Genomic DNA, 24341 nt, shown 5'->3' with positions numbered 1-24341 from the left:
TTTAATGCAGTTAACCGAGGCGCTGATCAATAAAAGGGGCAGTGGCTCGTCAAGGTTACCACGTGTATCTGTTGACTTAAAATCCACCGTTTCTGCGTCACTCTGCCGGGGCCGAGCAGGATTATAAAAAGCGACCCACATAGGAGCTCAAACACTCCCGATTGATTCCCCTTCTGAGACCCGAAGAACCAGGTAAATTCCACATTTTTTAATCTGAACTCCGCACCGAGGTGGAGAAGTTTGGACTGTTTGTTTCTTTCATTAGAACATCAGATTATCCTCAGTTATCATTATCCGATTCATCTCTTCATGTGAGTCATTAAAGTCAAGCATAGAATTATTTGTGAATCGAGGTTTTAGACGTAAATAGATATTTAGGAAGAGAGGATTGTGTGTAAAAGGGGAGCTGTCCCCCCCTCCGTGGTGCTGACGTACCGCGGAGCTGCTTTTAAAGAGAACGTATTTATATGTGAATGGTTCTGCCACATGAAAAACGTCCTTTCAACCACAACCTGTCTCTGTGCTTTGCTCCTCAGACACTCGCAGCCAAGATGAGAGTCTTCCTCGCAGTTGCCGTGCTGATGCTGGCTTTCGTCGCCTACACAGGTGAGATACACAGATCCGCCGTCAATACAAACCTGTCACTGCTACGAGTTCCCTGTGATTAACCTTAACGTGTGTCGGTCCCCTGCAGAGGCTCAGGAGGAAACCATGAAAGACAAGTTCACCAGATTTGGGGAGAAGGTGTCTGAGCTAAGCCAGACCATGGCTGACAAGGCCAGGTCCACCTTTGAAACTATTCACAACAGCGAGGCAGCAGTCAAAACCCGGTACGTGCGCGTGAACACCCGCAGGAAAAAACACGCACATTTGCACAAATGTCCCGCGTGCACACTTTGACTTGTGTGTTTATTTTTCTTGATGTCCTCAGCGACTGGTTCGAGGAGAGGATGCAGCAGATCAAGAACTCGTTCCAGTGAAGTAGATGAAAAGATGGTGTCAGCGGTCGTCCCCCCCCCACACTCACGTATCACTCACATCACCCTCCTGACCAGCAGCAACGTGAAAAGTACCACCAAATAAAATAAAAGGTTTTCGGTGATAACATTAAAATTTATCCTGCAAAGAAAATATGAAATGGGTCAATGTAATGCGTGGAAGCAGATATGTTGTTTGATACGAATAAATGAACAATTCTGGTCTATACACTGTATGTCCTCTGTGTCTCTTTTATAAACCCACTGCATGTTAACAACCTGCACCACCATATTTAATATATTACAGAGCTCTGAAATTTAAAATAAATTCAGAAATACACATACACATGGTTTTCTGTAGTTTTGTATACAGAGCCAGTGAAAACATTTAATTTACGTTTAATTATTCCTGTGTTTACTTATGATACATTATCATGTGTTCTTGATTGTCTATAAAGGTGCTGTGAAATTAAAACATTATTTATTTATTTATTATTTACCAATCAAGTCACAAGCATTTTCTTCGTTTTTAGTTGAGAGACACATTATGTGAGCTCAATTACTGATTCTTAATCCTTAATGTATAAGGTTTCATAAACTGCAAATTAAATGCAGAGTTATTTCTGTTGTATTTCCACACATTGAACATGCTTATTCTTAACGTTATGGATCACTATTGAAAAGATCTCTACTTACGCATCTGCTTTAGCTAGAATATTAGAGGTTTATTTTCATAAATTAACCGAATAAACAAGAATTTAGCTTCACTCATAACGATAGTTTCCATCTGTATATCATTTTAATGTTAAATTTAAACTCACACGTATCTAATTGTGCTTCATGGGGCAAATAAACCTACTCACGTTATCAAATCAAATCAAATCAAATCAAATCAAATCAAATCAAAGTTTATTGTCACATGCACCAATGACAGCGTCATTGGAGCAGTGAAATTCTTGGGACATGGCAGGCAGCATCTATGCAGGCAGCATCTACACAGTAGACGGGCTTTACAAAAATTTTAAAAAAAAAGAAAAGAGAATTGACATACCATATAACATATTACATATAACGTATAACGTATTAAAATGAAGCAGAAAAATATTAAAATGAAGCAGATGTTTACCAGGTGGGTTAGGGTTAGGGTTAAAAAAAAAAAAAAAAAAGAATATATATGTAGTAAGTACGTAGTAAGTGGGACCTGTGATCTTTTGACCTGGCAGGCAAGGGCTTTACAAAATAAAAATAACACTAGAGACTTTTACGTTTGTCTGGTCATGATACACCTGTGCATTGATTTTTGTGAAGATCGGTCGATGGGAACACCTTCCGGGGGTCTCGGGGGGTCTCGGGGGGCACCGTTGAGCCATTTTGCGACGCCCATTGAAAATTCTTCCAGAATACGTACATTTTCACCACTTTTCAACTTTGTGCAAATTTTGGTAAGAAGTTGAGCATGTTAAAGCCCTCAAAAAGCCAATTCATTTGCCTGAATAATAATAATAAAGATAACAAGCTCTTTGGCGGTTGGCCTCTGCCGATGAAGGAAGAATAGAGAATAATGAACATTCAGTGAGAGTAGGTTCTGTAACAGGAAGAAGAACTAGTTGGAATCAGTTGTCTAGTTTTTAGATCATAAGCACGTGAGCGAGTGCCATCACATAAATTGGATTCAACATATTAGCAAGTTACTAGAATGTGACTTTGATCCTGTTTGTATATTTGGAAAAGTACAGAACAAATTCTAATTCCAAATATAAAATTTCTAGGGCTGCAAAGCAGCACTGGGCGGGCCCGAGCAAATGCATTTTGAAGCGTTGCATGCGTTTTGCCTGAAAATAATAAAAAAACAAAGATTCCTTTGATATTTGACCGGCTCAGCATCAAAGGATTCATGGTCAATGTATGTACAGAACATCGTGTTTTAATATCCAGGACATCGTGTTTACATGGCGTGTAATCAAACTTTGACGCCACGCCAAGGTCACACCGTGTGACTAAAAAAAAATCCGTCAGTCAGTTTTTATCTCCATCTTGTTGTGATGACACTCATCTCAATTTGAAGTTGATCCGATGAAAACCCTGGAACAAGTGTATCAAAGTAAAAATGTGGAATAATGGCCAAAATGGCCACTAAATGCAAAATAGCAGGCTTCCTGTTGTGTTTTTCCAATTGCAACTGAAGACTTTTTTGTTTGTCTGGTCATGATACACCTGTATATCGATTTTTGTGAAGACCGGTCAATGTGAACACCTTCCGGGGGTCTCATGGGGCACTGTTGAGCCATTTTGCGACGCCCATTGAAAATTCCTTCAGAATACGTAAATTTTCACCACTTTCTAACTTTCTGCAAATTTTGGTAAGAAGTTGAGCATGGTAAAGCCCTCAAAAAGCCAATTAATTTGCCTGAATAATAATAATAATGAAAACAAATACGTATCATAATTTAAGAAAAAGTCTATACTCTTATTCTTTACAAGAATTAGGATTTTCCCAACTGAATAAAAACGTGTTCTTACCTTTCCTGTGTTAGTGCTCGATTTGCTACTGGCAGGCTTTTGTGATTTGATCATACAGCTAGGTCTGATATAATAGTCCCCGCCTACTAACCCAACTAATAAAACCATTCATATTGAATGTCCACTGTGCCACCTGCCATTTTCTAATGTGTCATTCCTTTACCTACTGTTGATATTGGGTTTCCTATTGTTTTGCCTTTACACAGACTTTTGTTTATTGTGGTCCATCTTTCACACTGCTGCTCACAAGTTAATCATACATGATTGTGCTACTGTAGAGTATCTAGTAGCTGATGGATCTTTTGAGCATGGTTGTGAAGTGCTGTGACATGTTGGTGTCCTGGGGCGCCTTGAATCTTATATCTAGACTTTTATACCTATTCAAGATGCTCTCTGCTAAATTCCTCCTACTCTGAACGTTATTTGAACCGTGCAGTGTATTATAAAATATAAAAACAGGTTCTGCAAGGAAGTGCACCTGCTATCACACCTACAGATGAACTTTGTGGTTTTCAATCTACAGACAGGTGTTCAAACGTTTCTTTTGAACACAGAGCCGTTGAAAATTCACTCCAGGATTTACATGTAGATAGTGTCTCGATGTCTCAAAGGTTAACCTGTTCGACCACGTTCACTTCTACCATTGGAGAACTCAAACCTTCCCTCCTCTCAGCTTGCACCCAGTTCTGTCTATTAATTTCGTTGTCATGCAGAAGGCAAGTCAGACTTTCACTGTTGGCTGTGATGTCTCAAAGTCTCTAGAGCTCGTCCTGACCTGTGAAACTTCTTGTAATAAACATTATACTTGAAGTTCTGGGTCTGCGGTCTACTCTCTTCAAACACCGACTTCGACAAGACACTGCTGCTAAAAGACACAACACTACTTTTTTAACTTTATTCAGTAAATATATCAAAACAATGCTTTTGCATGACATAGACAAACAGATCCTGGCCGATTTAGGAAAATCTCCTGACAGGTAGCCAAGACGCGGAGGAATTGATACCTAAGTGCAGGGGTCACCAACCTTTTGGGGTGCTCGGGCCCACCTCACTGGGTGGGCCCGAGCACATGCATTTTGAAGCGTTGCATGCTTTTTGTCTGAAAAAAGAAAAATAACCAGTTCTGAGAGAGAAAGAGACGTGACCTTTGCAAGACATAAAGTTTCCTTTGATCTAGGAAGACTGAAATCAAAGGATTCATGGTCCATGTATGACCGCGTTACAGAACATCGTGTTTTAATGGCGTGTAATCAAACTTTGACGCCACGCCACGGTGTGAAAAAAAAAAAATCCGTCAGTCAGTTTTTATCTCCATCTTGTTGTGATGACACTCATCTCAATTTGAAGTTGATCCGATGAAAACCCTGGTACAAGTACATCAAAGTAAAAATGTGGAATATGGCCAAAATGGCCACTAAATGCAAGATAGCAGGCTTCCTGTTGTGTTTTTCCAATTGCACCTAAAGACTTTTTTGTTTTTTGTTTGTCTGGTCATGATACACCTGTATATCGATTTTTGTGAAGACCGGTCAATGTGAACACCTTCCGGGGGTCTCATGGGGCACTGTTGAGCCATTTTGCGACGCCCATTGAAAATTCCTTCAGAATACGTAAATTTTCACCACTTTCTAACTTTCTGCAAATTTTGGTAAGAAGTTGAGCATGTTAAACCCCTCAAAAAGCCAATTAATTTGCCTGAATAATAATAATAATCCTTATAATAACAATAGGGTCCTCCCTGACCTTTGATCAGTGCTCGGGCCCTCTTACAATAACAATAGGGTCCTCCCTGACCTTTGATCAGTGCTCGGGCCCTAATAATAATCCTTACAAATCCTAACAATTTGAAGCGGGGGGAATATTAAATTAAATAATATGAATATATGTGTCCTAAGCAGCCCTATATATTTTTTATTGAAAACAGTATTTTAGAGGAGGAAAGTAAGATAATACATTTAGTGGCTCATTCTAAAACTTAACAGCGCCGTGAAGATATGTGGATGAAACTGTGTCTATCAAAGAAGTTTGTTTTAGACACAAACTCATCAACCTGTGATTAAAATAACTTTAAATAATGAGTTTAATCCCAGGCTCAATAATGAAAGACCTCCAAAGCCGATCACCTAATTGAAGAATTGCCAGCAGCGTCTAAAAGATTATATCAAGATAAAAGTGAGTTTGTTTCAATAGCTGGTAGCAAAGGGCAAGTGCCAACATGGCTGCTTGAAATGATCAACTACACTTCTTGTTGTCAAATAAGTGACTGACACCTACACCCCCTCCCTGCGCAGCCTCTGACCCTCTCCTGCAGCACAGGACTCATTGTGCAGACTTTCTTTATCATAATCCATATCTTTAGTCAAGGTTACCACGTGTATGTGTTGACTTAAAATCCACCGTTTCTGCGTCATTCTGCCGGGCCGAGCAGGATTATAAAAAGCGACTCACATAGGAGCTCAAACACAACCCTGATTGATTCCCCTTCTGAGACCCAAGAACCAGGTAAATTCCACATTTTTTAATCTGAACTCCCCACCGAGGTGGAGAAGTTTGGACTGTTTGTTTCTTTTATTAGAACATCAGATTATCCTCAGTCATCATTATCCGATTCATATCTTCATGTAAGTCATCAAAGTCAAGCACAGAATTATTTGTGAATCGAGCTTTTAGAGTTTTAAATTGATTGCGTTTTTAGGAAGAGAGGATTGTGCGTAAAAAGGGAGCTGTCCCCCCCTCCGTGGTGCTGACGTACCGCGGCGCTGCTTTTAAAGAGAACGTATTTATATGTGATTGCTTCTGCCACATGAAAAACGTCCTTTCAACCACGGCCTGTCTCTGTGCTTTGCTCCTCAGACACTTGCAGCCAAGATGAGAGTCTTCCTCGCAGTTGCCGTGCTGATGCTGGCTTTCGTCGCCTACACAGGTGAGATATTCAGATCCGCCGTCAATACAAACCTGTCACTGCTACGAGTTCCCTGTGAATAACCTTAACGTGTGTCGGTCCCCTGCAGAGGCTCAGGACGATCTGTCCCCTGCAGAAGCTCAGGACGATCTGTCCCATGCAGAGGCTCAACACGATCTCTCCCCTGCAGAGGCTCACGACGATCTGTCCCATGCAGAGGCTCAACAAGATCTCTCCCCTGCAGAAGCTCAGGACGATCTCTCCCATGCAGAAGCTCAGGATGATCTCTCCCCTGCAGAGGCTCAGGACGGAACCGTGGAATCCAAGTTCTCCAAATTTGGGTCGAAGATGTCTGAGCTAGGCCAGACCATGGCTGAGAAGGCCAGGTCCACCTATGAAAATATACACAACAGCGAGGCAGCAGTCAAAACCCGGTATGTGCGCGTGAACACCCGCAGGAAAAAACCCCGCACATTTGCCCAAATGTACCGAATGCAAACTTTGACTTGTATGTTTTTATTTTTCTCGATGTCCTCAGCGACTGGTTCGAGACGAGGATGCAGCAGATCAAGGCCTCGTTCCAGTGAAGTAGATGAAAAGATGGTGTCAGCGGTCGTCGTCCCCTCCCCAACACACACAGTCACGTATCACACACATCACCCTCCTGAACAGCAGCAACCTGAAAAGTACCACCAAATAAAATAAAAGGTGTTCGGTGATAACATTAATATTTATCCTGTAAAGAAAATAATATGAAATTGGTCAATGTAATGCTTGGAAGCATACATGTTGTTTGATACGAATAAATGAACAATTCTGGTCTATACACTGTATATCCTCTGTGTTTCTTTTATAAACCCACTGCATGTGAACAACCTGCACGACCATATCTAAATATATTACAGAGCTCTGAAATATAAAATAAATTCAGAAATACACATACACATGGTTTTCTGTAGTTTTGTATTCAGAGCCAGTGAAAACATTTAGTATTGGGACACATTTTAATTATTCCTGTGTTTACTCATGATATATTATCATGTGTTCTTGATTGTCTATAAAGGTGCTGGGAAATAAAATTAGTATTTATTTACCCATCAAGTCACAAGCATTTTCGTTTTTAGTTGAGAGACACATTATGTGAGCTCCATTATAGATTATTTATTTTTAATCTATTAGGTTTCATAAACTGCTAATTAAATGCAGAGTTATTTGTGTTGTATTTCCACACATTGAACATATTCATTCCTAAAGTAATGGATCAATATTGAAAAGATCTGTACTTACGCATCTGCTTCAGCTAGAAAATTAGAGGTTTATTTTCATTAATTAAACGAATAAACAAGATTTTAGATTCACTCTTAATGTTAGTTTCCATGCTTGTATTCTCAGCCTGGTATCCTCAAATGGAAAATGAAAAACAGATTATTTTCCAAAGTCCTTTCACGCATCATTTTACAAACAAATGTCCTGAATAGTGACATCCCATGTGTATGATCTTTTCAATGTTAAATCTAAACCCTGTATCCAATTGTGCTTCATGGGGCAACAAACCTACTCACGTTGTATCTGTGGATTATCCGGTTGTGTTCATTTCCATAGTAATGAGAAATGAACCTAAGCAGCCCTTTATATTTTTTATTGAAAATAGTATTTTAGAAGAGGAAAGTAATACATTTAGTGTCTCGTTCTGAAACTGTGTCTATCAAAGAAGTTTGTTTTAGACACAAACCCATCAACCTGTGATCGAAACCTAAAATAATTAGTTTAATCCCAGGCTCAATAATGAAAGACCTCCAAAGCCGATCACCTAATTGAAGAATTGCCAGCAGCGTCTAAAAGATAATATCAAGATAAAAGTGAGTTTGTTTCAATAGCTGGTAGCAAAGGGCAAGTGCCAACATGGCTGCTTTTCAGGCATTTCACAACTCCCGGGCTAAAGTCACTGTTTATGCTGAGTTAATAATCCATCAGTCGTCCCAGTTCACTGAAATCAACTCGGGTGAAGAGAAAAGAGCGACGGAGGTCAGAGGCTGGTGAACTCAGGTCACAGGCCGCACGCTGTCTCGGCTGAAATCAGCTTAAGAGCACTTTCACTTTGATCCCGATGAGGTGTCGCAGAAAAGTCGAGCTCGACGTCTCCGTTGCCCTTTCAGCTGTTTCATTAGAACAGATGTTCACTGTACCTGCCATAAAAAGATTGTGCTTCAGCTGTTGGGGGTGGAGGAAGATTAACCTCCTCAGGAAGCTGAACCGGACACAACGTGACACAGAGATTGAAAACATTTGTCTGCAACGACTCCTTCTTTAAGCTTTCACTGAGCGGCCAAATGAAAACTAAAAACGTGAGATTCAGATCGTTTACCTTTGGTTCCAGTGACACTTTTATTGATGCTTTTACAAGCTCTCGTTTTTCTGTTGTAAACTGATTTATTCATGTATTTTGATGTTTTTCTTTCTTGTGTTTCCCCTCTGGTGCAATAAAGTTGAATTTGAACTAGAAATATACAGTATATTCAAGCAAAAACATATAATTATGAATATTGGCTAAAATAGCCCTCATTTCACATTAAAATTTGTATAAACTAAATGCATATACACAGATGCAGTCTAATTAAGTCGTGTAAATAGATGCTAATATCAGACTGTGATTTGTTCTTTATACCGACATGTGTTTCTTATATAATTTATATCAGGAAGGCCACCACAATACAATACAGTTCAAACCACCTACAGTACATAAAGCTGAATCCACCTGAATATCATGAAGGCAGAATTTATCGCAGGACTCATAGTTGCATTAGTTTTAGCTGGATGTACCTAATGAGGGAAAAACTGAATGTGTATTATAACAAATATGGTTGTTTTGATGCATGATGGGAGGCTCATGTCAGGGTCTCACGCACGCACACGCACTCTGATCCGATGTTCAAACCCCGTCACACCATTTAAAAACAATGAAACCGGTTGATCCCGTGTGTTTAGACAGCTGCGAGCGCAGGTTTGTGGGGAAAGCAACGTCGTTCTGAACTCTCGTGTCCACATCATCGCTCTGAGTCCGAACGCACAGCCAGCACAGAGCCTGAGTAGTGACAAGATTAAATTGATCCTGTGGTGGACTCTGGTCACAGAACTGCTTGGCTTGGGTGAAACTGTTTATCTACGTGACCCCCTCCTCCCTCCGGGCTCCACCAACACTGATATCTCTCCTGCAGGAACAGAGACTTTGACTGGCCTGGATACATAACAGCATCCGCCAAATGGGCTGAGGGATGTTGACCAATGGGCGTCAGGACCGTGTTTGAACTCAGCTAATGTTGATCTTGAAGAGATTTCAAGATTTTAGGTTTGTGCGGATTTGAAAAAAGCAACGTGTCTTTCCAACATTGTAAAACAGCAAATATTAGCGAGGGAAGAGAAAAATCAAATCATAATTATAATCAATGGTTTAAACTTCAAAACCTTATTTGTAGGGCCCATGTGACATGAATGGTGATTGAATTGCACTTTAAAACCTGGATAATTTCACCCAGAGAAGGAAAAGTCCTAGTTTTAAAGCAAACATAAACCAAATCTCTTTAAAGGCATTTTCTGTTTCTTTTTATTCATGAAAAAAGTCACAATAGTTGGAGACAAACTAATTGATGTTGGAAACTTTAGGTTGCTTTGTAACTTCCAAAGAGCTGTTGCAGTGATACCTCTTAGTTTTACGTCGGTAAACCAATGTGATGAAATGAAGACGAGAACAACAGCTTGGAGTGGTCATCTGCTCAGGACCAATGTGCACTCTGTTGCAGTCACATGATACAAATAAAGTGGCTTGATAACACGGTTTTAGTTTAATCCTCTGCTGACCAGAGTCCGAGGAAAAGGTAAAATCACCATTGTTCCTCCTTTGCCTGTGTTTGCTGTGTTGTTAATCCCAGGTTACATTTTACTTTGCAATCTGTGATTTTGTTGTGATAATGTTGTTGTTGATCAAGTGAACAGATTCACTTGGGCGGTAAAATTAGTTTTGCAATGACCACATCTCGTCTCTGTGGCAGATGCATACAGAGGTGCTCGTGTTCGGTCTCGTCTTACTAATGCAAGGTGAGGCTTTTTACAAATTTTCTTCGGTCTCAGTTCTTTTTACGGCCGTGCTCGTTTCCAGCTTAATCTTTTCGTCCTCCTCTGCAGCGTGCGTGCCCCTGTCGGCCCAAACGCTCGCCCCAGAACCACCTGACTCTCCGGGAATACTGCAGAGGCTGGCGGAGAAGGCCAGGTACTTTCTGACAGCTCTGTGTGCAAGCTGGACCTCTCTGTCAATGATTGGCGGTTATCAGAACCCCTAAAAATGTAGTTTGTGGACACATCGATTGACATTGTGTGTGTGTGTGTGTCTTATTACTCATCTGTGTACTTGTGCTTCTCGCAGGGAGGCAAAAGCTAAAGTCCAGGATTACGGGGCGATAGCAGTGGGCTTCTTTGGCGCTTACTATGAAGACCACATCCAACCTGTGACCCACAGCTATGCTGAGTGGGCCTCTAATGTCAGAAGCTCCATGTGGGAGAAGGTCCAGACACGCATTGATGGCTACATTCCATTTAGAGGCACTAATGCAACCGATGTAATGTAAAGAGAAAGCTGACAATAAAGTATCTTTCTTGGCAACTGTCTTGTCTGTATTTCCTGAACAGATCCTGGCTCAAGGTTTTCACTGGGCTTTACCCGTTGTGTTAAATACAGGAAGAATCAGTTTAGAATAAACTTTACATGAAAGCAGCTTTTCTTTTTTGCACACGGGCCCAGTTTGCCTTGCAAGCAAAGCACAGACAGGTAAAGATCCTAAGAGGGAAAATACATTTAGAAATGCAAATGTAAATGTATAGTTTTCAAGCACTTTTTGCAGATTCCAATAGAAATAGCACAGTTTGCAGAGTGACGTTGCGGTCACCTTTGGTCTTATTGATTTTGGTGACTCATTCATCTCTTCTCTTGTGGCCATGGCTGCTAAAGCTTTAGCTCTGGTAACTAAAATGTAGAATTACAGCGAAGGGAGAGTGGGACATTATGGTAAAAAGATAGAGAGAGAAACAAAAGACTATTAAAAACATAACGGTGCAGATGATCTATCACTGTCGATCACGCAGTCGGTTTCAGGGTATGAGGGTGAAAGGTTAGAATTGAACTCCCAGCATGCTTTGCTTAGGGTTCAGCGCTGTGTGTCTAGACGGGTTCTGGTTGATTGACCTGCTGACCATTTGACTCTGATCGGAGTCGACGTTATACAGTGACTAGCTGATTAGCAGCAGTTAATCCATTCAGCTTTATCTTCAATTTCAGCAGCACGAGAGGTTTTTTAAAAGTTGATTCTTTTTCTTTTTGCCCTTAGAGACATGACTATGATTCCATGCGTGCACTGTGAGACCTCTCCAGTATCAGGCGGTCTCCAAGTGCACCACCATACGAAAACAGATAAAACATACAAACATTGCATAACCACCAAGTCATATTTCCACATACAGTATTTAAAGTGAATATCATGTACACTGGACTTTGTTTAGGTGAAAGTGTGTGTGGGTGTGTGTGTGTGCATGAGCATGCTCATGTGCATGCGTGCGTGCGTGTGTGTGTTTGTGTGTGTGTGTGTGTGTGTGTGTGTGTGTGTGTGTGTGTGAGTGTGTGTGTGTGTGGGTGTCTGCTCATCAGATGACGTTTGTTTGCGGTCCCCCCCTATATCATCCTGTCCAGATGTGAGTTCCCAGTTACAGACAACTCGCTTTCAGAGAAGACTGTCACTTTCTGGATCTGTACGTCCAACACAGCAGCAGGTAACCTCTCTTTCTACTTCTGTACACATTTCACTGAAATATCTATTTTTTGCCAAACAGTTAAAGTTCACAGTTTGTGCATTCTGCAGCCTCATCAACTTTCTTTTTTATTATCCTCTGAGGTTAAAATTCTCAAATATGGAAAAGAATATTGACTCCAAAGAAGAAGAGTTTGATTTTGAATGTTTCTTTTTTGTTTTGTTTCAGACATGAATGCAAAGTACGTCCTGGCGCTGATCCTGGCCCTGCAGGGTAAGACAACTGAGTTGGATTTTTACTTTTGAGGCAAATGACTGAATGTAGATGCTTTGTTGCTTATGTTTCACTATTCATATTTGTTTCAATACCTTACTTCTCACTTTCTCTGGGGTTGACCTGCAAGATAAAGACGGATTTTAAATGACACTGAGCTTTTGAAGCTAAAACATTTCACTCAATGAACATTGTTTAGATAAATCTGATTTCTGCACACATTCATCAAAAACCCAAGAAATTCAAAGCAGCTTTTTTGTCCTAGAGGGCAGAATCACACAAAACCCCAAACCAGCTGCAATTAACATAGCTTGCTCTTTCAAATTAACACATTCTCATCAGATTTTTATTGGTTTTGACGTGTCAATCTTATCATTCTTTTTCAATCAAGTCTCCACGTGCCTGTGTGAGGTTCCCGCACCATCGCAGGAGCTTGTTGACAAGTACGATGAAATGAGGAGCACGTTCATCAAGAGGTTGATGCACGCTTACGGCAAGATCCAGGAGGTCGCTGCTCCTTTAGCCGCCAAAATCAGCGAAAGCGAGCGTGGACAGACCGCCAAGACCTACGTGGATGATGTGCAGGCCAAGCCCGCGTACCAGGCCGTCGTCAAGGTTGCCCAGTAAGTGTCACCCCCTCCCCCCCCTGTGAAGACAATATAGATATTTCACTGCTAGTTTCAGGGTATTATTCGCAACCGCCATTTATAAGGGGTGCGTCATTTCAACTGCAATTTAATATTTGAAGTGTTACTGATATTTATTCACAATTTCTTCTGATTATATAACACAATAGGCACTGAGATGTAGAGAGATTTCTTTAATCCTGTGTTCTCCCTGTTTTGTACAGAGGCCTCGCTGAGGAGGCAGCACCCCTGGTAGACAAGGCCCGTGTATCAGCGCTGGGCGTGTACGAGGAGTACATGCGTCCCCAGGTCGGCCAGTACATGAGCGACGTCATCGACCACATCAAGGCCTACCTGGACCTGGTCATGCCCGCTGAATAAAGACGACCGACTTGAAAAAGCCGCCAGTCAGCGACCTGTAGTAGATCATAGCTAATAGAAACTTCACCAGTTAAGGCTGAGAAGAGCAATGCACAATGCAAATACATTCATTGGCCTCTTTCAAAACATCAATATCAGTGCCAAATCGTGCAGAGGCTAAAACAGGGCAAACAACACCTTTGCAAATTGTGCATGTACAGTATTTTGTGTTTGATACACTAACCAAAAGTCTGTGTGTGATTGTGTATGTATATGCGTGAATGTGTTCAATAAAAAGAACTGGAAACTATTTGAAATGTGCTTTTTCCTCATGAGGCTGAAGGTTTACTCACACATGAAGTTGTTCAGGGCTCCACCAGTAGTGGCTGACTCATATTTTTACCAATTATGTTTTTTTGGAACGTTGCTATATTAAATCCTCAAATCACTAATGTGTTAAAGAACACAACAATTCTTTCAGAAGTGTTATTCATTTGGAAGGAAGGTGCTGCAGAGAGTTTAATAACTTCTCAGCACTGTTACAGTGATTTCATTGAAACAAAACTCACTGAAGCATTTCCTATGTTGAGTGGCAAGAGATTTATTTCCCTGTGAGCAGATCATTTGAAATGGCGACAGGTTGCAAGAGCACCACTTCTTTTTAATGTCTGCCTCATTTCACACATTCTAGTGATTGCATCGCCACAGTTTGATTAAAGATGTAAATACGCCGACTGTGCAGTGACAGGGTCCGTGACACAAAGAGCCCGGGGCTGATGGGATAATGTATCAAACTGTATAAGCCCTGTTTAATCATCACCTTTACAATAACACCCGTCACAGCACTGAATCATCTGGATTGAATCCAAACTGCGAGCTCTGACTCGAACTGGGACCACAGCTGTCCTCAGACCGACCCGGGTTCTGGGGTCACAGGCAACACGCCATGTGAGGCGGGATCACGTGACCGGCTGCAGGGATGTTTACTCAGGACTCTGGGGGACGTGTCGCCTTGCCACAGAAAATTACTCATCAAAAAGACTTCGGACTAAACCGTCACAAACGCAGCGAGCTGTGAAGTTCATAGACTTCTGCTGAGTCGATAAAAGTGTCATTGAAAAGATGTTAACCAGTCACAGACCAACACATCCTAATAATGTTGGGATTTCAATGTGATTTCTGTTTCAATGGGTTAAATAAAAGGGACTTTTTCACAAACAAACATGTGATTACCTTCACTCTTCCCCTGGTTAGAACAACAACATTTTTTACTTATTAACTAGAGAGACAAATATTTATCATCAATAAACAAACAAAACCTCAGGGCCGAACAAACAAACAGTGAACAAACTGTTTTAGGACAGTAAATAAAAAGTATTTCTTTGGATGGGATATAAAACATAAAATTACCAATTACAACAACAACAATAAATACTACTAATACTAATACTCTATTTATACAACAGCTCTAAAAATCGGGGTTGACAAAGTACTCACTACTATAATAATAATCAGAGGCGATTGCAGCAACTATTTCATACTGATTAAAGGAAGACAGGATCTCATTAAATCAGTTTTCAAGTAAAGGACTAGGATAACTCTAACGAAGAAGATGACATGACATAAAAGCAAATAATTAAGAATAAAAAGAAAAAAAGATGTCATCACGTAAAGGCATGCCTGTAAAAATGGGTTTTTGAACAGGTGATTTAAAAAACAGGTAATGAATCTGCAAGAGATATCTCCAATACTATTATTGGTCATAATTGTTATATGTACAAATCCCAAACACCTGCAACAGCCTCAGGAACTTTGCCAGTAAATTCTGGGTTACAGCAGATCCTTTATTTCACAGGAGGGCTGAAAGAGAAACAGGACAAGTAGCTTCTTTCCAGCTGTGGCACGACAAATCTTATCTAACTGGCCTTAATATGTCATAACCTGGATTAGCCCCGATGACGTGTTCAACACCCTCTAGACCTGGAGCCGTCTTATTAGGACTCGGACACGAACGCATCACCTTCTGTTATGCAAGCACCTCTTTCTGTAAGCTTGTGAACTGGGCAAGGTTAATGAGTGTGCTACATTAATGAACTACTGACGCAATCAATGGAGAAACAACAATCGATCACAGTGTATCAATCCCTCTCCTCATACAAATCAAACCAGATTAAACTTCTGACTCCTGACGACGTCTAAATCCCCCTTTGATGCTGCTTTTTTTTATCAAGACACAATGTGACACATGGTCCCGCAAACACAAACCTTACAACAGAGCAGGTTTATCTCCCACACAGTGCACTTTGGCTCCGGGAGCGACAAGTCAACCCATTTACTCTCCTATATAAATGGCTCGGGCCAACAGGGCCTCAGCTTCGTTTCTGGAGAGGAATAGAGTGAGTACGGACACTTCCACTTCATTTTCAGGGTTTAAACGTCTTAAAGTAGAGAAGTAGAGACAGAGCTCAAAGAGGGTTGATGTTTTTGACATAAGATGCATGTTTAAGGTCAGAAAAGGTTTTTTGTTTTTCGTGGAGGAGGGAAAAGATCAGAACAGATAATATCAACACAAATATTTCAAACTCTATGACAACATCCCACCCTAGTGGATAAAAAGAGTTGAGCCCTAAATGTGACTGTTTTCTGTCCTCATAGATCCAAGTGACATGATGAAGCTGCTGGTCGTCGCCGTGCTCGTCGCGCTCCTCGCTCTCAGTAAGTGTTTTCCTGTTTAAAATAGAGAATAGATCTATGTTTTACATTTGACTTTGACTCATTTATTGTCCTTTGTTCCCTCTCTCAGATGCTGAAGGCTTCCGTGTGAGGAGGGAGGTCGAAGAGGAGGAGCAGGGGACTCTGACCAAAATCACAGACAAGGTCAAGTCCCTCTACCAGGGCACCGTGAGCACGGCCAGTGGATACCTGGAGAGCATCCGGGGCCTGAAGCTGGAGGAGAAGGCAAAGTAAGAGATTTCCCAAATGACCTAATGCAGAATATGAAAATTTAAGTGTAGATCCACATTTTAAACTCTTCTTTCTCTGTGTGCAACCTGCAGGAATATTTACTTGGACACTTCCACGGTTGTGAGCACCTACGCCAACATTGCACATGACCAGATTTATCACTTCTTCTACACCCCGCAGTAAAAAAAAAAAAAAGATTTCCAGTGACTGAAATTTTAAAAGCTCGGCGAGAGAGGCTGCAGAGTCGTTTGAGAATCTGACCTCTGCCTCTTATCTCACTTCACCCGAACATCCCAACCACACACAGCATCTTCACGAACAACGTACCCGGGAAAATGAAAAACGACCACACAATCAAGACTGTATTAAATAAACACCTTAAAGCTTGCACTGAGGAAAATGGGGGGAACAACTTTGCGAGCAGAAGAAGAAAGAAGCAGCATCTCCTCATGAATTTCTCCACGGGGGTGTGAGAATGAGCAAAATGCAAACAACGTTATGATCTATCGCCACCTACTGGTGAATTTGTGTCCTCATAGTTCCACCTCTGAATGAATTAAAACTATTTGTATCTTATCTTGAAATAAACATATTTATACAAACAAACTGGTGTCTGGTGGATTAATGATACTTTTATTATATGATTGATGGAGTCAGTTGTTCTCCTGCTTGTGTGAAAGTTTCTGTTATCTCCCTGATGCCAAGGATCACGTGTTTACATCTGTGTGAATCTGCGATGAGGCGTCAGACTTTCAGCGCCCCGGACACAGGCCCATGTCGCAATTAATAATGGATGAAAAGAGACACGTGAACTGCAGAGAAAACCGACAGAGATGAATCACAAACACAAAGACTGTGTGAAGTTTGTTTTGCGGATTATGACAAGCTCTGATTTCTAATTAATGCACAGATGTACAACATGTGGCCTCTTCTGAAGCTGCAGCCGACACAAACAAAAGATTTGCTTTCAAGTATCACTGTGTGTAGCTGTACACAAGATGTGTACTGTAGCCATAGGACAAACATCTGCATGCGTTTCAAGCACCACGATATTCCAATACTTCTAAAAGAATATTATCTATGTGTACTCATGAAGAGAAATGAATCAGTGCAACATGCAGGACCATGTTTCTGTAGCCCTGTTCAAACCTGATTCACCTACTGTAGCAGAATTAATTGCACACGTTTTCTTTCAACTAAAAGCAATGAACCAATCTGGTTTGACACCAAAACAGTTTAATCTGCACAACTGACGATTTACACAGTTTCTACATTGTTGGGAGCGAGGAGGAAATCTGACAGATCTGATCTGACTTTATTCCACTAACTGGATTCTAACATTTATATTACTAAACTGTCCACTGCCCGGATTTCTATATTCTAATGGTTTTAGATTTGTCACAGCAATTTAATTTAACAAAGTTCATTTACTTCATTATGAATTAACAGATATTTTTACATTTATTTCCGGTACTTTTCACTTTTAATCTATATATCAAGTTTCAGGAAACATGGTCAATTGAGATAATAAATGAAACAAGGCATATTTTTTTCAGAGCATTGTGATGTCGCTGTGAAATTGACCTTTGACCCTTTTGAATATAAATTGTCATTTCTTCATTATTCATCCAACTTGACACATGCTAGCTGATTCTTGATTTATAGCCAAAAATGTGTTTTGTGACATCAGAGTGAGGGTGACCTTTGACCCTTGACCACCAAAATCGAATAAGGCTTTTTGTCTATTTTCAGTCAACAAAACTAATATTTTAACACCAAACTGCCTTTTTACTCCCAAGTGTCCAGAGACCAAACCATCATGGACACATTTAACCACTTGTTTTCAAGCCTGAGATCCACAACTTGCTCTGCAATGGATTTAGAAACCATTTATATATGATATGACATTTTTCCAATCATAGTCGTCTTCAAACAGGAACATTCAGAGTTGTGTAATCTGTAATATTTTTAATCAGCCCTTTTTAAAACTGCGTCCTGGTGAAATATTAACAAATGTATTAACACTGTCGTAACACATTAACTTAATGGGAACTTCCCAGCAGAGTGAATCATATCTCAACTCTTTATCTTTTTCATTACTAGTTCTTGTATTGCTTCAGAAGCTGTAGTGTGTATTCATCCGTGAGATAATTGTCTATTGTAGAGTGAGGGTTTCACACAGACTGACCATAAAAGGGGTTTTAATGGAGCCCCACAGAAGCTGTGCACAGCAGGTCTCTATGAAAACAACATAAACTTCCCCAAAGCACAAACACGGAAATCTCATGAGCCTCATAAATGTATTTCATATACCATCATATCCAGGAAAACAATAAAAAAGGTCACAGGAAACAGGGTGTGTCTCCATAGCGGATCATGGACCTGTTGTAATTCCTCAGTTTATCACAAAGGTTACGGCCAAACTGGAAATGAAGCTGTCTGATGATAAAGCAGCGAGTTCCTCCCACTGAGCTGATAAAAGTTTGCAGGTATAAAGACGCGACCGATCAAACAAGTCATCAGTTACAGAACAACAGAGGCACAGAATGAATCTTCTCCTGGTGTTTGCTTTGGGGCTGGCAGGTAGATATTCTTTACCACATTGTGTCTGGAATATTCAATAATCGACATTAGAAAAGTCTTTTGATTTCAGTATTCTCAGTAGTCTCATCGTGTTACAGGAGCTTCTCCCCTGGGGGAACACAAGGAGTGCCCGCCTCACTCCAGACCCTGGCAGGTGAATCTGCACGATGGAAGAATGTCCTGCAGCGGAGCACTCATCGACCAGTGGTGGATAGTGACCTCCTTTGACTGTTCACCCACGTGGGTACTGGTGGCTCTTAACGCCAAATAACAACTCAATGCAACTGATGAATTTGTACTCTCTCTGTCTTTCTTGGAGATTTTATTTTTATCTTCTCTTGATCATTTTATTTTCATTGTACAGCACTTCGGTCGACTCCGGTTGTTTTTAAATGTGCTTTATAACTAAACTTGATTTGATTTGTCAATTTTTCCGAAACAAAATGTAAAAAGTGGTTCAAAAAGGTTTCCTCCTTAATAGCCGCGCTTCAGTTTAACGTTCATCCAATTTCCTCCCAATATCTGCAGTTAAATCACATTCGGGCTCGTTTGAAACCCGACTGAAGTGCTTTAAATATTCCACTTTGCTAAAATCCAACCATGTATTATTTAAATCAAGCGTATTTTTTCTTGACGTTTAATTCAATTGCTGCAGCGTTTTTCCTCTTGACCTTCAGCCTGCAGCTCCGGCTGTGTCTCGCACAATTCTCCTGACGAGATTAAAAAAGCAGAACGTTTTTGTGTTTTTTGTTTCCCTCTCACGAGTGATTTATGAAGCACTGCACACGTCGTAATGCACTTTAATAAATAACAGCAGAATATAACATGATAATCGGCCTGGTGTCAGTCAGGGAGTCGTGGGATGAGTCTTTGTGTTGAGATGTTAAATGATGTGGTTCTTAATGTTAATAAGACTGGATACTGTTAATAGAACAACTGCAAATTCCACTTGCTAAATAAATAACACCAATTAGCCTTTGGTTCTCGTCTGATTAAGGTTTACAGTTCCTTAGTCCTGGGCCTGTTTCTGCCTGAGGCCTCAGAGATCTTTATAAATCACCTCCTCTCATCCCAGAGCCCACGGGACCATCGCGACCCTGGGAGACCACGATCTGACGGTGGAGGAAGGAACCGAGCAGCACATCCACGTCGCCGAGGTGATCCGTCACAGCCCGTACCGCTCGCCCCTCCACAGCCTCACCATGGTGCGTCTGGCCCAGCCGGCCCACTTCAACCAGCATGTCCAGCCCATCCCTCTGCCCACCCGCTGCCCGCAGCCCGGGGAGATCTGCTCTGTGAGCGGCTGGGGCTCCACCAGGCCCAATCACTGTAAGTGAAATCAAAAGTGCTATACTGTGGCTTTTACACCTCATTAGCTTGTATCCACATTAGACTTCAGTGCAATTACAAGATAAACCAGTCTCCCCTAATCCAGTCCTCAAATATTACCTGTCCTACAAAGATTTAAACTCCAGCTTCCCTGTGAGATCCCAGCTAAAGGCTCCTGGTGTCTATTTCAAACAAACCTTTCCCCTTGAGAACCGCTTTTAAATCAATAGTTGGATACTTTGACAAAATAAACTCATTCACTTTTTTGCTTTCTATTACATTTAATTACTGAAGCAATTAGTTCTGTGGTTCCTTGCGGTTTTTATGCTATTCTGGGTTTATATTGGTCATGCAGATGTTAGAGGGGCATTTCTCTGCGGGGGGGGGGGTGAGATATGTACCTTGTCACTGCCGTATTGCACGAAGATCCATGGAAATCTACTTAGTAGTTTTTTGAGGAGGAAATTATGAATCTGGAACCATGTTGTAGTGGTTAGCTTTGCTAAGGATATGCTAACTGAATCATGTTTATCTAATCCGTAAAAAAAATAGGTTTAAAACCCCTATTTTTTTGTTTTTCCAGGGGGTTTGTTTACAGGACTATTCCTTGGCCTGGCATATGACCTTCTATGACCTTTAGAATAACCTTAACGTCTTTGCAACTGAAATATTAAAAATAACTAGAGAATTCTTGATACGTGAAACCTTCCCTGTTTAAATGCTTGCTCTCATTGGGGGCACAAGTCCTCTTCAGAACACTTACCCAGATTGACGTCCTTGGAACAAGTAGCATCGACCTCTTTAGAGCATTTATCATAAACTGGAAAGATACAAAAAGAAGCTCTGTTGCTCTCATATTTTCATCACGATTCTGGGAAACGTTGGATTCTGATCGGCGGCTCATCAATATTCTGCTCACCGCAGCGCTAACAAGGCATGAAGGCTCTATTTTAATAATGAGTAAAAAATGGCTTTCTTTAATCAGAGGAGTTTCTAATTGCCTGCCAAAATGCCCAGTCAGTGATTGAGACTAATTAAAAGCGGAAGACCTTGAAAATGGTGTTTATTTAAGGTTTAGACCTTATGCACCGTTGCCAGTAGTGGCACTGCATAAAAATGGAAACTAATCCGCAGACCTGCTGAAGGCAAGGGAGAGGGAGCTTTCGTGGGAGACGGAGAGGCAGGATGATGAGTAATAGTGGTGGATATATCCTGACACCTAAATTGCATTGATGTGATATATCCAGATGACGCACCAGCACGATTTGAAGTACTTAGTTTGAAAGAATCAGGGCAATGACTCACCTTCATCCTTCTCTGAAACAGACGAGCCTCAGCAGCGTCTGAAGTGTATAACCGTGCCGGTCGTGGATGATCAGACGTGTGTGAACACTTTCCCTGAGTACATTTACTGGAGCCTGGGCATGGTCTGCGCTGGTCGAGCAGACACAGATAACTGCATGGTGAGTATATACACAACCCCAAGAGACTGTGTATATATGCATATTCCTCACTTCTCTGCAGTTTTAAATAATCTGTCTCTTTTTCCCAAGTCTTCCTCCTGTGTATCACTGCATTTTCTTTCCAGGATAATGGCGGCAGTGTGATGGTGTGCGGAGGCCAGCTGCAGGGGGTCCAGTGGTTCAGACATGGCTGCAGAAACCCAGCTCACCCGAGTGTCTACTCCAAGATGTGCAAGTACAACAACTGGATCCAACAAGTGATGGAGCGCTACCCCCCGATCGTGCCAACCACGACACGAGGCCGCAGGGACTAACTTCATCTCTAATTAAATATAGACATTGTTATGGATATTGCAATACTTTCAGAGGTCACCCTTCCAGTAAAAATAAAAATCGGAATGATATATATATCCTACGCGCAAAATAAAAATAAAGTAAAATAAAATGTTGTTCATGTTTTATTCATGGTTTTTACTGCACCCTTAACTCTGATTGCTCTTTTTTACTCATTTGCCTTCGTAAACCCATTCCACAGCTGGCTAATAGCTGCTGCTAATTGGCTCTGATTCCTTCCCACTACATCATAGCTCCACACGCGCGGCTGTGTGTGTGACACTGGGAGGGAATTAGACGTGACAGGGGACATTTGTTTGTTCCACATGTTGAACACCAGAACCTCTAAATCTTGTTGCTGTCTCCTGCTAGAGGACGACATCCTCAGATCAGTTGTTTCTAAATAATAAAGTGGATTAATGACCAGTGATGAATGATACATTAGAATCACCTTCAGATTCTTGAGTACACCTCAGATCTATGGAGTGTTTTAGCGTCTTTCAATCTGAATGTTTTGAGCAAAAGGCAAATGTTTCACACCAGTGGACAGACATACAAGTTATCATCTGGTGAACAGCGCAGAGTGCAGAGCAACATATAACTTTATAAGGTAGTAAAACTCTCATTGCTTTGTTCACGTCTTCCTCTGACTGGCCAATGAGATCAATTCATTCAAGTTTGATCTCTTGGGTCTTAAACACAGTTAAGCAGGAAACTAATGGTAGTTTTTAAAAGCATGGTTGCCATTTTGTAAATAATAGAAATTTTATTAAGTATTGAAACACTGGATTTCAGTCGTGACAAAGATGTCCACAGAAGGAGCCTGACCGTGGACTCTGCACTGGAATATGGCCCCATGCAAATATTGCTCCGATTCCAGTGGTACAGCAATAACGTAGATGCCCACTAGATGGAGGTAAAGCCCAATCATAAATAAACAAGACGTCCTTGTGTGAGAGGAGAGAGAGAAAGAAAAGCTCTGCTCATGACTGTGTGGACAGGTGATGTAAATCCTAAAGTGTTTTTCATGGTTTAATGTGAACTCATCAAGACGTCTGCAAAAAATGTGTTCGAGCAATAAACACGTGGATCAAACGGAACAACACAGAGACACAAAGGAACAGTGCAACAGAGGAGTGGGTTGCACACACACACACACACACACACACACACACACACACACACACACACACACACAGACACACATTCTCCCAAAATCACCTACACACATGTGCAGACACAGACACACTTCCATGCAAAGTGACTGACAGCTGTGTCCATAATCACCCGTGCAGTTGCAGATATAGGGGCGACCCTGCCATCTGTTCTCAGCATTTCTCTCCCATTCCTCACCCCCTCTCCCCTGCTCCCTCTCCCACCTCAGCGGGAGTCAGAGGACAAACCGAGGGGCTGACTCTGGTGACTGGGATGCCACAGTGTGATATTAATTGCTGTGGGTTTTAGGAGCTGCTGTTTGGGTTGTTGTTTTGTTGTTTTTTTCAATTTGGAGAGTCATTGTTTACAATTCTGGGGGATTTGGCTGATATCTATTTAACAGCTATTGTGTCTGTAATTGTTGTCTTTTGTAACAGATACAATAGATATTTCGCTTGTTCCCTGAGGCAAGATACCAAACACAACAAGCCTGAAATCCTGTGGGAGTATATTACTGTCTCTTTGTGGACTTAATCCTAAATGATATGCAGTTTGTTGTGGTGAGTTGAATGTGGTTTACCTCCCGGTGTGATGCCTCCCCTGGTTTATCAGTCTGCTTAAGACATATGAAGCGTCTCCCTAATAATTTCCACCAGCACTCTGCAAGTTATCTTATGTGCCTCTGCAGACATCACACCCCATTTCTTATTTCAATTTATAGCTGGGGCTCATCTTTTTATTTCCCCTGCAGCCGAAACAAGTCCACGCCATTCGATGAAGTTAAACTGTGATAAACAGAGTAGAGGTAATGGACCAATGTGCTTTAAAGTTCCCTGAGAACAGTGTTTAAGGCCTCATTACCAACTCTGTGAGGCAGTACTGTGGCACAAAGGGGCTTTGAGCTAACATGCCATCCATCATCATCCATCCATCCATGTATCCATCCATCCACCATCATCCAGGGTCGTGGAGGAAGCTGGAGACAAACACACCCTGAAGAGGTCACCATGTGTATCACAGGGCCCAACATACAGAGACAAACAAATGCTAACGTGCTCACAAT

The 24341-nt window shown here is 41.3% G+C and overlaps 5 protein-coding genes across 7 annotated transcripts in view; all 5 read left to right on the top strand.

The window, feature by feature from the left end:
- The window catches only part of apoc2 (apolipoprotein C-II), a 31963-nt gene extending 14942 nt beyond the window's left edge, over positions 1 to 17021 (top strand). Inside the window, exons 1-4 of one of the 3 annotated variants that reach the window (XM_061082076.1) lie at positions 15772 to 15847; positions 16107 to 16166; positions 16255 to 16414; positions 16508 to 17021. In XM_061082076.1, coding sequence (XP_060938059.1) covers positions 16118 to 16166; positions 16255 to 16414; positions 16508 to 16598 — 300 coding nt within the window. In that variant the 5' untranslated portion in view covers positions 15772 to 15847; positions 16107 to 16117 and the 3' untranslated portion in view covers positions 16599 to 17021. Of the gene's footprint in view, positions 1 to 15771; positions 15852 to 16106; positions 16167 to 16254; positions 16415 to 16507 lie in introns of those variants that run through there. The other 2 variants (XM_061082075.1, XM_061082077.1) reach the window with 2 other exon arrangements.
- apoc1 (apolipoprotein C-I) lies at positions 103 to 1206 on the top strand. The gene is made up of 4 exons (XM_061081092.1): positions 103 to 192; positions 537 to 606; positions 695 to 830; positions 932 to 1206. Exons 2-4 carry the CDS (start codon positions 552 to 554, stop codon positions 978 to 980), a joined length of 240 nt encoding a protein of 79 aa, XP_060937075.1. The 5' UTR covers positions 103 to 192; positions 537 to 551; the 3' UTR covers positions 981 to 1206.
- apoc4 (apolipoprotein C-IV) lies at positions 10188 to 11053 on the top strand. The gene is made up of 4 exons (XM_061081203.1): positions 10188 to 10271; positions 10446 to 10491; positions 10579 to 10663; positions 10817 to 11053. Exons 2-4 carry the CDS (start codon positions 10446 to 10448, stop codon positions 11016 to 11018), a joined length of 333 nt encoding a protein of 110 aa, XP_060937186.1. The 5' UTR covers positions 10188 to 10271; the 3' UTR covers positions 11019 to 11053.
- On the top strand, positions 12124 to 13761 carry apoa2 (apolipoprotein A-II). Its single transcript, XM_061080506.1, has 4 exons — positions 12124 to 12213; positions 12421 to 12465; positions 12857 to 13088; positions 13316 to 13761. The coding sequence occupies exons 2-4, from the start codon at positions 12423 to 12425 to the stop codon at positions 13470 to 13472; spliced, it is 432 nt and encodes a 143-aa protein (XP_060936489.1). The 5' UTR covers positions 12124 to 12213; positions 12421 to 12422; the 3' UTR covers positions 13473 to 13761.
- A 1934-nt stretch (positions 17022 to 18955) lies between the features above and the next one.
- On the top strand, positions 18956 to 22165 carry LOC133014725 (trypsinogen-like protein 3). Its single transcript, XM_061081988.1, has 5 exons — positions 18956 to 18998; positions 19097 to 19238; positions 20074 to 20327; positions 21654 to 21790; positions 21916 to 22165. Exons 1-5 carry the CDS (start codon positions 18962 to 18964, stop codon positions 22102 to 22104), a joined length of 759 nt encoding a protein of 252 aa, XP_060937971.1. The 5' UTR covers positions 18956 to 18961; the 3' UTR covers positions 22105 to 22165.
- The last annotated feature ends 2176 nt before the right edge of the window (positions 22166 to 24341 follow it).

The sequence above is a fragment of the Limanda limanda genome, chromosome 11, assembly GCF_963576545.1.
Source record: "Limanda limanda chromosome 11, fLimLim1.1, whole genome shotgun sequence".
Lineage (NCBI taxonomy): Eukaryota > Metazoa > Chordata > Actinopteri > Pleuronectiformes > Pleuronectidae > Limanda > Limanda limanda.
The sequence above is the reverse complement of the archived record's forward strand: the minus strand, read 5'-3'. Positions and strand labels throughout refer to the sequence as shown.

What these genes read in the sequence shown, in the direction of transcription:
- apoc1 (XM_061081092.1), top strand. Translation starts at nt 552, where the DNA reads ATGAGAGTCTTCCTCGCAGTTGCCGTGCTGATGCTGGCTTTCGTCGCC. An exon ending in GGCTTTCGTCGCCTACACAG is followed by an intron (nt 607 to 694) that starts GTGAGATACACA and finishes GGTCCCCTGCAG; the next exon opens with AGGCTCAGGAGGAAACCATG. An exon ending in GAGGCAGCAGTCAAAACCCG is followed by an intron (nt 831 to 931) that starts GTACGTGCGCGT and finishes TGATGTCCTCAG; the next exon opens with CGACTGGTTCGAGGAGAGGA.
- apoc4 (XM_061081203.1), top strand. Translation starts at nt 10,446, where the DNA reads ATGCATACAGAGGTGCTCGTGTTCGGTCTCGTCTTACTAATGCAAG. An exon ending in TCTCGTCTTACTAATGCAAG is followed by an intron (nt 10,492 to 10,578) that starts GTGAGGCTTTTT and finishes CCTCCTCTGCAG; the next exon opens with CGTGCGTGCCCCTGTCGGCC. An exon ending in AGGCTGGCGGAGAAGGCCAG is followed by an intron (nt 10,664 to 10,816) that starts GTACTTTCTGAC and finishes TGCTTCTCGCAG; the next exon opens with GGAGGCAAAAGCTAAAGTCC.
- apoa2 (XM_061080506.1), top strand. Translation starts at nt 12,423, where the DNA reads ATGAATGCAAAGTACGTCCTGGCGCTGATCCTGGCCCTGCAGG. An exon ending in GCTGATCCTGGCCCTGCAGG is followed by an intron (nt 12,466 to 12,856) that starts GTAAGACAACTG and finishes TTTTCAATCAAG; the next exon opens with TCTCCACGTGCCTGTGTGAG. An exon ending in GCCGTCGTCAAGGTTGCCCA is followed by an intron (nt 13,089 to 13,315) that starts GTAAGTGTCACC and finishes TGTTTTGTACAG; the next exon opens with AGGCCTCGCTGAGGAGGCAG.
- LOC133014725 (XM_061081988.1), top strand. Translation starts at nt 18,962, where the DNA reads ATGAATCTTCTCCTGGTGTTTGCTTTGGGGCTGGCAG. An exon ending in CTCCACCAGGCCCAATCACT is followed by an intron (nt 20,328 to 21,653) that starts GTAAGTGAAATC and finishes TCTCTGAAACAG; the next exon opens with ACGAGCCTCAGCAGCGTCTG. An exon ending in CAGACACAGATAACTGCATG is followed by an intron (nt 21,791 to 21,915) that starts GTGAGTATATAC and finishes TTTTCTTTCCAG; the next exon opens with GATAATGGCGGCAGTGTGAT.